Source organism: Augochlora pura, chromosome 2 (genome assembly GCF_028453695.1).
Source record: "Augochlora pura isolate Apur16 chromosome 2, APUR_v2.2.1, whole genome shotgun sequence".
Taxonomy (NCBI): domain Eukaryota; kingdom Metazoa; phylum Arthropoda; class Insecta; order Hymenoptera; family Halictidae; genus Augochlora; species Augochlora pura.
The window spans coordinates 10,373,281-10,385,618 of NC_135773.1; the positions used below are offsets into that span (position 1 = coordinate 10,373,281).

Below are 12,338 nucleotides of genomic sequence, written 5' to 3' on the forward strand. Positions count from 1 at the left end.
AATTGGTACGAAGTTAAATGAACATTATTACAATTAACCATGTGTTTAGTTGCTAATTAGTGACGAAATAATTTAGTTCTGTTATTGTTTATTATTTAGTGCGTCTCTAGAATCAAAAGACCCACAAAAGATGACCATTAAATTTGGAACATCATTTTTTACTTACAGATCAGTGAGATAGGTATTATATATAAAAAATATTAGCACAGTTATTATTGTAAATACTGTATAAAATTTTTATATAAATTGTAGTAATAAATAATACTACACAAGAGAGCTTTTATTTTCATTTTTAGTAAAGCAAAAAAATGGGATACAGGGTAAGACTCTAATTTGAAACTCACTTCTCATGACAGTATAATTACATATGTGTTTACAACATTTATTTAAAAAAGTACAAATATAATGATAACATATTCTCCACTTTTCCACAGCAAAAATTTGTCAGGTTCCATTGTAAAAACATTTTATTTAAAATTAAACCGTTTTAATTTCACTGATGATGTAATTTGATAAATATAATTACAGATTGCTACTTAAAAATGATTGATTGTCTTCTGAGTAAAATAGTATAGAAATTTCCATTCTGCCTTCATTAACCATTTTTAAAACTTGTAAATTAAACATCAATAATGTAATTAGGATGTACAACAAGCAAAGGATCATCTTCATCTTCTTCATCCTTATCTTTTCGTCTAAGTCCAGTTGTATGCAGAGGTATTATAATTTGATCCTACAACAAAAGATTTAAACAATTTAAATTCAGTACAATTTAAATTACTTTTAATAAAATCTTTAATACATACATGATACGTTAGTCTATCGATAATTTTTTCAATGAAGTTTTTCCTTTCTAATAATTCTTCTTCTGAATCTATTTGATCTTGTATTTGATCAAGGTACCAAGCTACCAATTCTGTTTTTCTTAATCCACCTTTGTTTTCGTCTACAAGAAAGGATATTTTTTAATTCATAAGATCAAGGAAAACTCAACAACTAATAGTTGTTTAATGTTTAGAATAATATACCTGTAGGGGATGTTTCAGCTCGAGTTTCTTCGTTTCTCATATACAATATTAACATGTTGGATAAGCTCTTATACTCTTCGAAAGACATTGTTAATTTTTTCTTGTGTACTTCTTGTGGTTCTAAATGCAATACATATAACATTAAAAAAAGTAACCTTGATGATATATAAAGTAAATTCAAGCTACCTTGTTATTGCATATAATAATTAAAGTACTCGACAGCGTATGATAAAAAAGAAAATGTTAAATTTAAGTAAAATATAAATAATTTGAAATAAATTACGTTGTGTATCAGTCGCATTATCATCAGTATTATCTATTGCATTTAGAGCAGCCATAAGTGGTGGAGCATCCATACTGACATCCAGATTTTCATCTTCAGCATCTTCTAAATCTATGTCTGGTTGTTCAACAGTAACAATACTTTTGCTTAGTAAACGTTTTGCTTCTCTAACGTGTCTTACAGTAACTTCATCTGAGCATTCTAATTTGGCCATAGCTTCTGATAATCTAATAAGGCTCTCTAACTGTCGGACAGTAACTCTCCATTTTCCAGAACCACTTCCAGTTTTTTGTCTAAGTGTTGTGTAACTATCAATTAAGAAGTCTGCAGCTTCCTATAAAATTTAAACTAATTAACATAAATTTTATAATAATAATCGGTTTATATTTAAAAGTATAGAAAAATACCTGGTTTAATATGGGTTTGAAATGTTTAGCAAAATTAATATATCTCACAATCTCTGATTGCGAGTATACAGTCTCGAAATCTTGCCAATTATCACAATGCAAATCTATTATTCTTTTTGCTATCGCGTTGTCTACAACTTCATTGCATTCATCAACAATTATAAAGAATAAATCAAATCTAGACATGATAGGAGCCGTTAATTGAACATTTTGTTGTAAAGATTTTTTTCGATCATACCGTCCACCAACAGGATTAGCTGCTGCTAATATTGATGTTCGAGCATTTAGAGTTGCTCTCACACCAGCCTGAAAGTATAAATCTGTAACAATAATATTTAATACAAAAATGAAGCAAGATTTAGTATATGATTCAAACCTTGGCTATTGAAATTGTTTGCTGCTCCATAGCTTCGTGTATAGCTACCTGATCTTTAGGATCCATTTTATCAAATTCATCTATACAACAAATACCTTGATCTGCAAGCATCAAAGCACCTGCTTCTATAACAAAGTCAGGAGATTCTTCGTCTCTTACTACAGCAGCAGTTAAACCAGCTGCTGTAGATGCTTTCCCTGAAGTGTAAATTGCTCTAGGAGTAATTTCTGCAACACTTTTCAAGAATTGAGATTTTGCTGTACTAGGGTCACCAACAATACAACAATTTACATCCCCTCGCAATGCAGTGCCTTCTAATGTTGTTTTGGCAACTCCGCCAAAAAGCATTAAAGTGATCCCCTTTTTCACTTCATCGTTACCGTGTATAGAAGAAAATAAACTATTAACCAGATTCTGATAAAGATTTTTATCGCGACTCATTTCATATATACGATTCCATTCCGCTTCGGTCATTCGTTTCTTCATCATTTCTTGTGATATTTCTTCCATGTTTGTCTCTGTTCCGCCAAACTATGTAATAATACTATATATGAAGAAGTGTTTACAGATATTTGTTATTATACACTTATAAAAGTCTTATTCTATACCCTGAAGCTTGTAGGTGTAACACTGCAGGCCAGAAACGCAGTTTTATATGTCAATTCTCTAGTCCCAAGTGCTTTCAAGCCTGTTACACCTTCTCCTTGCTCAGCAGGCTTTTGGCGTCTTGAACTATTATCTGCTTTCATACCTGGGAGGGAAAGAACTCCCACATCTGGCACAACTATCATAGTGCCTGTAAAGTCATACCTTGAAAAATATTAAAAAGAAATCATTTCAGTTCTGAGAAAATTTTAAATAAACAATTTGTTTTTAATTAAATACCTATCTCCAGCCTGTATTGTTTCTACTGTTTCAGATCTTAAAATTATTTCAAGTGAGCGTGGAATGCAACCCTTAGGTAACTCTGCTTGAGTTTCCTGTACTCTGATCTTCTGAAAATCTACAAATGTAGAATTGTCCACATCTAGTATAAAACGTCGCCTGTTACTGCAAACTGGATTGTGGCAAATTGTTGGATTTGTAAACTGTAAAATGTTATTTGTATTATAGCAATGTGACAATAGAAATATTTAAATAAAGCTGATGATACCTATACCTTGAATTGTTGTTCTACATTTTTGATAACTGCATTGCAATCCATACAAACAAATGTACCAAGTACTAATTCTGGATGGACAGGATGTGTTCGTATTACTTGACCAGATATACGTATCAATGTTCCTAATTTTGATGCATTTAACTCCCTCAATTTTTGTCTGGTCGGTACCTCCACAAAACTTACATAACATTCTTTCTCTTTTCTTAATTCTGTTACATCTCTGACAAAATTGTACACTGCTTGACACAAATATGGATAAACTCTGCAAAAATTATATATCATAGCATGTAATATGAATAAGTCTATTAATTAGAAATATAAATGTAATTAGATTACTAACAATAATAATATAGTAAATAAAATATTAATAAATGAAAGATTATAATAGTTCCTTACCTATAATACTCTTCCACTATAGTTGTTGAAAGTACTTGATTATATTCATCTACATCATCAAAAGTTACCTCTAATGTACAATGTTCTGGACTTATAAGCTCTTTTGCTGGTTCGAGATATTTTACAACTCCATCTTCTTTAAATCTGATTAAAACAATGTATTATAGATTATAAATAAGTTGTACAATAACTTTTTGTGAAATACAATATAATCATTGTTATTCAGCAGTATGTTTTAACGAATTTAAATCTTACTCTTCAAGAAAATCTTGAAATAACTTTTGACATTTAATTCCAACTTCATCAGGCACCCGTTTACGGGCAGCATTTGCATCACCAGCATCCATTCTTTAATTATTAATAGTTTCAATTTGTTTGTACAAAATTTCACTTCATTCAATATCGGCTTTCATATAATCAGATGGGAAGAATTTGGCGGGAATTAGCTTCAGTCGTATTCTCATGTTGATATGTACAGGCCTATCTCTGAACACCTCCAGACCACAGATGATTCATTAAAGAGATTCAGTATAGAAATTTCGTTTGCACTGATTGGCTAACAATTCATTGCTAAGATAGGATCCACTGCGGATTGGACGTGGAGTAAAATGGTGGTTTATTTAGGAAGTAAGAAAAGTGCATAGAACTATACTGCGCCATACCAGGGGTAAAGAGCTAAGAAATTTGAGGTATGGTACAGACTGTCTTTCTTACTACTTCAAACTGCTTAACGCTCCAAAGCTACGCAGTGCTGCCTTCACAGTTTTATACTGTTGCGTAGCTTTGTTACACAAAAATCGTCTTTAAAACTTTATTTCCTGGATAACGATGTTTTCTCCAAGCCTTCAAAATAAAGTCTGTCCGTATTTTCCCAAGGAATCGAGTTTTCTTCCTGCGTTCCCTTTGGTTTCTCCTCCCATGTAAAATAGGAAAATTGGGGTCCTCTAGCAGGATGCTGATTCGTCGGGTGGCCTGCCTTCCGGTTGCAGATTGATAGTTCGACAGTGCGCATGCGGATGGGAGAGAGCGGGAGTCAAACGCGCAGGGGTAAAAAGCCCGCCGAAACGAACGGTGTGGGGATATGCCGCGAGCGAAGATTTCGGCTCGAGGACAGAGTGAGAGAGAGAGGTCAGAGAGAGTTCCGAGAAGTCCCTATCTAAAGATTTACGACGTCCTGTACTTGAGAGATCCGGATTGGTACTGTGACTCGATTAATCTCACTAAATAAAGAAAAGGCTCAACGAAGAATTTCGTGGGATCTCTCTCATTATCTCCTTACATATTCTCCGTTATTCCTCTTGGGCGAAACTGTGTCTCTATATAAATATACGATATAAATCTGTATTTATATTCGAATTTCCCTCCTGTCGGCATCAACTAAGTTTATGATTTGCATAACTGGAGGCGCTATTCATAACTACGTTTGCGTGATCACGCAACAATACAAAGAGAGGAAGTGACAAATGAACAAGAGAGCATGACACCAGCAACCACAAGCAAAACCAGTTACACAACGACCAATGTAGCTTATCTCCCTTTACTATGCTTGCGGTGTCACTTTTTTCGCGCATTTATACGTCTGGTCTTTATCTTAAACACGTGGCGCAATATTCGACTTGTACTTCTCGCCTCGTAGAATTATCGAACACATTTACTAACGAATTTGCAAACAATGCTCAATGTATATTAAGACATATTTTGAATGTATGTGTTTATAGATAATTTTACTAATAATTATTGCACTACCCTGAATGTTAACGCGACAGGATGAAAGAATGTTGTATGTGAATATTGTAATTCGTAAACATATCGATTTAAACATCTTTTTCTCGTTCTGTCGTAATACATACATGAAGTATTTGGTGTTACAAACAAGTCAGTACATATCAGTAGAAGAATTTGTTTTGTAAAATAGCTATTAGTTAACTGTTTTAAAAGAAAGGTTTAATTGAATTCAGATATATTTGTATGATATCTATTTGACAATAGTGTATTATAAATTATCAAAATCCTATACATACAATTTTTATTAAAACAAATATACATATGTTTTATGATTTAACAAATGATATTCAATACATTATTCAGAATTTCATTGTTACAGAAAAATGGACGCGATTTTAAAGGTAATAATTTATACCTAATAAGCGTTTAAGTTTAAAATTTCTAATTATTCCATAAAATAATCGGATGATTTTTTTATATACAAAATTGTTATTTGTAATTCTGGTTAAAAGAAGAGTCCTTGATAAGATACACCATCAGCTTCTGGAGATTCCATACGGTTTTTTAAATGTTCTAATGTGTTGGCCAAATGTTTTTGAATTTGTTCTGTTTCTTCATTAACTTCTAAAAAAGGGAGTTCTTCTCTAATTTTTGTAATTACTTGATTTAAAATTTGGACGGTTACCTGTAAATAGTTACCATTTAATATGTTATATTTATCAATTTTTATATCTATTAAAGATGAAACATCTCTTACAATTGTGTTTCCTTTTTCGTAGAAGTAAATATAATGATTTAGTAATTCAACATAAAGCTGCACTTGAACCGACGTATCCATACAATGACTCACTATTCTAATACCTTTTTTTAAACAGTCCAGCACTTTATTTCCATCTTGCATCTAGAAATAATTGTAAATAAATTGTCTATTATAAATAGGATTGAAAAACTCATTAACACTTACTTCTTTCCCTCCTGTTGCCAATGATTTTCCAGACCAGAATATGTGGGAACATGTAGCAACACCTCTGCATTGATCTGGTTTTCTTAACAACTTACTCGCATATAAAGCGCATTGATTACGTACTGGTTCCGCATTTTCTTCACTGAAACAACTCATCTGCTCAAAAGTTGCAATGATTAATGTAATTGCGGCCAGCTGAGCTTTAGAATCACTTATTTCATCTTCATATATAGAAAATGCTTGACTCATAAATTCATAAGCAACCATTTCAAAATTATCAAAACGAATTTCTCCTATTGCTAATGCACCCTGAAGAAACAACCTTAATGGCAATTCAGCTAATTCTGCTTTCATTAATGCAGTAATAGTTGTATGACAAAACTGAAATATTTTTTGGCACTTCTTTTGCCACATTTCATCCTAGAAAAGTGAACGATAGATTGAACGATTAGAATGAAAGATTGAAAACAAATATTGTATAGACTAATGAAATACAAACCTGATCCTTTAATGCTTTATAAGTAAAAGCTAACTGATAGGTCTGGAAAACAATTGGTGGCAGAGTATACTTTATTCTCTTATTTCCACCAACACTGAAATGTTTCCTAGCAGCACTCAATATCATGTACTGTTGATCGGCTGTCTCAGACTTAAAATGATGTATCAATCTACCAAGTAAACCTTGTTCTTCTGCAAAATCTTCTGGATCTTCCTCTATATTAGGTTGATCCGGCTGATCTTGTACCAATGGAGATACCATAGAAAGCACGGCATCTACTTGTTCTTGGGTCGGTATCAATGTTTCATTTTCCAAAATATTTGTTATTATATAAATACCTAACAATTTTCTACCCTCATAGTCGAAATACTCCAATAGTGGAGCGAAATGTTCAAGTTTCAGAACTGTTAGTATATTCTTATAGTTATCTATTGGAATCTTCATTAATCTTACTAGTTCTCTTGAGACGGCACTGTTATACTCGAGTCTAAAAGTAATTCAAGTTTATGAAAAGTTTCATGAACAATAAGTATAGAGCATAGATCTTGTTACATTCTTATACATACTTATCTACATTTTGTTTCTGGAATATTTGAACAGTTGTTAACAACACCTTGTCCACATAATCTACTCTGTCAGGATAACACTTATGTGCCAGATTGATGAGAGCTACTTGTAGAGAAACCACATCTTCTGGAGGCATATCTTGTCTAGTCTAAAAGTAATTAATTTTATTAACAAGAAGTAACAAGGGAGTTAATAATGACTGAAAAATGAATTCTTCAGACTTAAACTAGATAAGTAAGGATAATTTATATCTTGATAATTTAAATCACATTTATATCAACCATGTGTAGTATCAAATCATCACGTATTATACAATAGAAATATTTAACAGTTTCAATGTATTTCTGTACCAACCTGTATGATTGTGGCAATTTGATCACTAAAAACATCAAAGAGCTTTACATCTTGTGGTATACCTGGTGCTTGATTAGGACTGCCTGGTCCTCCCACGCCATCTGATCTTTGACTAAATACTGCAAGACGGTCTATCAAAGAGATTATTATATTTTTTACATTTACACCATTTTGCAATTCCGCACAAGATTTTAAAAATGCATTTAATGTTTGTAAGTGAAACTCGTCAGGAAAAACCTAAAAAATAATGCAACCAAATTATTTATGATAATGTAATTATACAATAATCTTGTATGTTTCCCAAATTAATTACTTGAATTATGCATTCCATAAGATATTCTTGAGCAATTGCATCCCTGCAACTTACTACTTGCTCCAGTATTCCTGGTAAAACAAGCTAAAAATTGTATTATTATTATTCAGTCATTTTAAAATATTTAAATAATAACAACGAATTAAAAAATTACTTTTTTATATTTATCTAGAGTTACTGATTCCAACTGACTGAGCCGTACAAGATTAGTTCCAACTAAAATTCTAAGTTCTTCCCTCTCTCTTTCTCTTCTCTCTCTATCTCTACTATGACCTTGGTGTTGCATGCGCACCCATAATTTATTCATTTCTGCGAAGTTCATTAAGACAAAATCTATACTGTCACGAACCTAAAGAAAAACAATAAATTTAAATTATACATTTAACATTTTCTTCTTTTTAATACCTACACTTCCATCCTCATCATCCCCTTCGGCAACATCTGGTAAAATATTACGAGTACATTGTAACAGGTAATTTCTTAAAAAAAGTCCCCTTAAAGGATGTTGAACACCCCTGCACATTTCTACTAAATCTCTTAATAAATCTCTTTTTAAACCTGGTGTTGTTTTGATATATACTAATCCAACTGTGATAAGCAAATACCTAGAATATTAAATACATTATCAGTAAAGATGTGTCACAAATGATTTATTTCTTTTTTATTATCATAATTTATATATCAGACTTACAGCCTAGGCACAATGTTGCCAACATATTGTACCAATTCATATAAATTTGTAACTTTTCTTCCTTTTTGGAATTCATCTAGTAAGTAAAGTTCTAAATGTCTCAATTCATCTGTAATAGTCATATCTATGATCAAACATAAAGAAAATTAATGTATTCATTCAAAAATTTTTAGGAGTATTTGTGATATCGAAGAGTTATAAAGGATACACAATTCGTAATAACTCTTTGGACTCAAAAGCGAAGTCCTAAGTTCCCCCAACATTGTAGACGCATGTTTTAATGCATCCATCAACCTGGATTTATCCAAGCAATGTTTCATCTGGAAGGCTTGCACTTTAACCACTCCGATTGCATCCTCAAGTAATTTCTCTTGCTCTTCCACTCCAGTTATGGCAGGTGTCATTGGCTGCGAGAAAAACAAAGATACCTACCAGGAATTCCAGGTAGTACCATGCTAGGTAAGCTATATAACGCAAGCATGCACTATTTACAATTAGGGAACAGATTAAGTTCAATGTATACTTACATATCCAGTTTGAGTCTATTTAAAAAGTATTGTCCTTCCTTTTCTTAAATAATTTGCTATGTATTTAAAACTATTGAATCTAGTTGAACCAACTTGTAATATACTTTATTCTATCTCTGTGGTTTATAATCATATAGTAAAAAAAGTTGGGAAGAACCTTTTGTAGTTACATGTTTACCAATAAATGATCATTTATAGAAAAATTCCGTAAAATATTAATATAAACAACACATTTCACGTCACTAGACATTTACAATAAACACAGCACTAAAAATAATATGTTGTATTTTAAAGCAAAAAGTTTTGATTATGTTTGACATGAACTTTTACTAAAGTAGAGGTTATAGATTTTTAGAAACTCATACTTCTAAATAAGCGTAGTTAAAGTTACTTCTTTATAGTTTTCTTGGTAGAGGATAGAAAGAATATCAGTCGGACTTTAAACATTTACCACTCTTCAATGTATAATTTTTACAACATTTAACCTTCATGACATTTAGATAACTTTCGCAACAACATTTCCATACATTATTAATAAAATCTAGTCGGCAATTAAGCTAACTCAGCAAGCGAAGATTTTACATGCTTCTTTAAATAAAATGTATACTTACCATTTTTTTTCTAAAAATTTAACACCTGTTTCCCGCAGCTGAAACACCCACCTATGAAAGTAACACAACCAACACTGACAATCTATATATATGTAGCTGAATCACATATAGAAAGAAATCAAACATGTATGCATGTCATTGCATTGCTGTCACACATAGGAGATAAACTACCTATTCGTATGTACATTTTTATTTAATTTAATAAAATATCGTTCTTACACAATTTACAAATATTATTTGCAAAAAGAGCTCTTGAATTACAATAGAGGTATTAATTCATACATTTTTAGAAGATTTTTATTTCATAACATGTTTTATTTTCAATAAAGAAGATTTAAGGGTTTTTATTTACAAACATAATATCTATATTATTGTATATGTATAAAATTACATTTTAGAGTAATTGTCATATATAAGATTATCCAAAGAGTGTGTACTTGTAGTGACCGGCTCCTATTGAATAAATAAGTTGTTTTATGAATCAGAACTTTTAACGTGGACTGATCATAAACTATAAAATATCAATTAACCTTCAATGATTTCATATATACATCCAATTCATCCTCAGACTCAATTCCATTTGTATTTTCTGTTGGACCTACAGTTTCAGGTGATTCTGAATCAAAATACTTCTCTTCCTCATCTTGTGTCCTTAGATCTATATTATCATATGCCTCATTTTCATCCACAGCACTGAAATAAGAGAATATATAATTAAAATGTTCTCGGGAGTTAACGCACACAAAAAGATGAGAAAAAGATTTTACAAATACCTATAATCAAAATCAGAATCTTTTCCTTCCAAAAAGCTGAGATACATATTACTCACAAATTCTTGCTTTAGTATCTCTTTCTCTGTTTTCGAGATATTACACAAGTTTGTGTTTAGTGACTTTGCTTCTGTCTGATGTTTTATCAAATTTATTGTAGGTATTGCACCCCATCCTAGAGTTTTCAATTCATCGTTACTAGATTGTTTTAAAACAGGAGTTTCATCCTCTTCTTCATCCGATTCAGTTTCTTCTATTGCATTTTGCTCTTCTTCCTCTTGTAATTTTTGTTTCTTTTTTAATGCATCTCTTTCAATATTTTCCATTAAGAGATTTACAAAAGTAATGTTTTTAGTATCAATATTGTCCCTTCTTTTCTTTTGCTTTTCGGTCATATATCGACCAACTAAATGTTCATATAACAATGGATTTCGTTTCATCATCTCGGATTCGCTAAAGTATTCTCCCTGGTTTATTAAACTTTTCAAAGCTTGATACCTTCTGTTCCTCACATCTATATGTCTTGTTGAATTATTGAAATATCTTTGTAATCTATTAATATGATAAGCAACCTCATAGTCTTCATCTTTACTTTTTTCAAAGTACTTTAAATGTTCTTTTTTCATGTAATGACCGAATTTGCATAAAAATAAACAATAACTTTTTTTTAATAAATTACGAGCTATAGTTAACTTTTCTTCAAAATTTAAATCTGGATCATCCTTCTGTTGGCTCTTGAAGATAGCTTTACTGTTAGCTACATGATGTAATAACGCTTTTTCCAAACCTGTACATTCATTTTCTTCATTTAAGAAATTCTCTTCTAACTTTTTATTATCTTTTTCATATAATGGTATCTCTGGAACGTAATCTTGTGTGTCTTCCTTTTGAGTCATTTCTAACCAAAATAATAAAATAATTTACATATACAGTAGCAATGTAGTCAATAGTTGTTATTGACGTATTAATTATCTTTTCTTATTATATATCGATAGTTTAGTTTATATTACAAATATTACGTGATCATTATTGTTTTCTTTACGTGACATGTATCATGCCGATTACATACTAATCAGATGCATCATCTGCAGTGGCTGTCACCTGTCACTAGAAACTTGACGCAGAATTTATGTATTTCGATATGATACTAATTCACAGACTTTCGTATTGTAGTATATAATGGTTGTTGTACTAATTATAAATCGTAATATCAATGTATTTATATAAAGGTCTATGAATAATTTAAAACATAGTAAAGTAATAATACTTTAACTCCTACATATCTCTTAGGCCGCAGCTTGCTCAGTTGCGGACAGTTGCGGAGAATAGGGAGTAGAAATTACCTTGCTTTTATTGGCTAACAGTTTACTGTTGAACAGTACTAGTGCTGCACTCGCAATCAAACCAAAATTACTTATACAGCAATGATAACGTCGACGAATGATGTAGCTTATCTCACATTTCTGTCTTATGGTTCCATTCTTTTCGCGCATCTGAGCACACGGAGCGAAATTCAATTTGTAAAAGAGCTTCGAATAATGAAACTTATTGCCTTGTAGGATTCTTGTCCATATTATTTAACGTGCATACACATTAAGCATCATTCGTAAATACATTAAATGATGTAATCAAGAATCCTACGAGGTAAAAGATTTTATTATTTGA

The 12,338-nt window shown here is 31.3% G+C and overlaps 3 protein-coding genes across 6 annotated transcripts; all 3 read right to left on the minus strand.

The window, feature by feature from the left end:
• Positions 1-595: 595 nt before the first annotated feature.
• Positions 596-4,060, minus strand: Mcm6 (minichromosome maintenance 6). The gene is made up of 11 exons (XM_078196035.1): positions 3,908-4,060; positions 3,653-3,796; positions 3,254-3,518; positions 2,980-3,182; positions 2,703-2,904; positions 2,095-2,625; positions 1,719-2,024; positions 1,312-1,645; positions 1,029-1,148; positions 807-946; positions 596-733 (listed from the first exon to the last, which is right to left on the minus strand). Exons 1-11 carry the CDS (start codon positions 3,997-3,999, stop codon positions 620-622), a joined length of 2,451 nt encoding a protein of 816 aa, XP_078052161.1. The 5' UTR covers positions 4,000-4,060; the 3' UTR covers positions 596-619.
• A 1,579-nt stretch (positions 4,061-5,639) lies between these two features.
• Positions 5,640-9,986, minus strand: LOC144476788 (vacuolar protein sorting-associated protein 35-like). Of its 3 annotated transcripts, none has more exons than XM_078194018.1 (12): positions 9,904-9,986; positions 8,974-9,193; positions 8,766-8,889; positions 8,484-8,679; positions 8,229-8,423; positions 8,075-8,158; positions 7,762-7,998; positions 7,407-7,555; positions 6,841-7,327; positions 6,342-6,761; positions 6,135-6,278; positions 5,640-6,062 (listed from the first exon to the last, which is right to left on the minus strand). In XM_078194018.1, exons 1-12 carry the CDS (start codon positions 9,904-9,906, stop codon positions 5,883-5,885), a joined length of 2,439 nt encoding a protein of 812 aa, XP_078050144.1. In that variant the 5' UTR covers positions 9,907-9,986; the 3' UTR covers positions 5,640-5,882. The 3 variants fall into 3 exon arrangements, with proteins under 3 accessions (XP_078050144.1, XP_078050151.1, XP_078050159.1); XM_078194025.1 differs by having other exon boundaries at positions 8,974-9,172; positions 9,904-9,979; XM_078194033.1 differs by lacking the exon at positions 9,904-9,986 and adding an exon at positions 9,293-9,881.
• Positions 9,987-10,099: 113 nt separating this feature from the next.
• LOC144476805 (coiled-coil domain-containing protein 97-like) lies at positions 10,100-12,005 on the minus strand. 2 transcript variants are annotated; one of them, XM_078194046.1, is made up of 4 exons: positions 11,743-12,005; positions 10,677-11,571; positions 10,434-10,596; positions 10,100-10,356 (listed from the first exon to the last, which is right to left on the minus strand). In XM_078194046.1, the coding sequence occupies exons 1-4, from the start codon at positions 11,756-11,758 to the stop codon at positions 10,291-10,293; spliced, it is 1,140 nt and encodes a 379-aa protein (XP_078050172.1). In that variant the 5' UTR covers positions 11,759-12,005; the 3' UTR covers positions 10,100-10,290. The 2 variants fall into 2 exon arrangements, with proteins under 2 accessions (XP_078050172.1, XP_078050183.1); XM_078194057.1 differs by having other exon boundaries at positions 10,101-10,356; positions 11,693-12,004.
• Between the last annotated feature and the right edge of the window lie 333 nt (positions 12,006-12,338).

Bases quoted from the DNA above. Each gene is read 5' to 3' on its own strand.
- Mcm6 (XM_078196035.1), bottom strand. From the start codon at position 3,999: ATGGATGCTGGTGATGCAAATGCTGCCCGTAAACGGGTGCCTGATGAA. The intron at 3,797-3,907 runs GTAAGATTTAAA...TGTTTTAATCAG, and splicing joins TTTCAAGATTTTCTTGAAGA to ATTTAAAGAAGATGGAGTTG. The intron at 3,183-3,253 runs GTATAGGTATCA...AACATTTTACAG, and splicing joins ATGTAGAACAACAATTCAAG to TTTACAAATCCAACAATTTG.
- LOC144476805 (XM_078194046.1), bottom strand. The intron at 10,597-10,676 runs GTATTTGTAAAA...CTCTTATTTCAG, and splicing joins GATTCTGATTTTGATTATAG to TGCTGTGGATGAAAATGAGG. The intron at 10,357-10,433 runs GTTAATTGATAT...TTTATTCAATAG, and splicing joins TATATATGAAATCATTGAAG to GAGCCGGTCACTACAAGTAC.
- LOC144476788 (XM_078194018.1), bottom strand. The intron at 8,159-8,228 runs GTAATTTTTTAA...TACAATTTTTAG, and splicing joins CTCTAGATAAATATAAAAAA to CTTGTTTTACCAGGAATACT. The intron at 6,279-6,341 runs GTAAGTGTTAAT...AATTATTTCTAG, and splicing joins TGGCAACAGGAGGGAAAGAA to ATGCAAGATGGAAATAAAGT.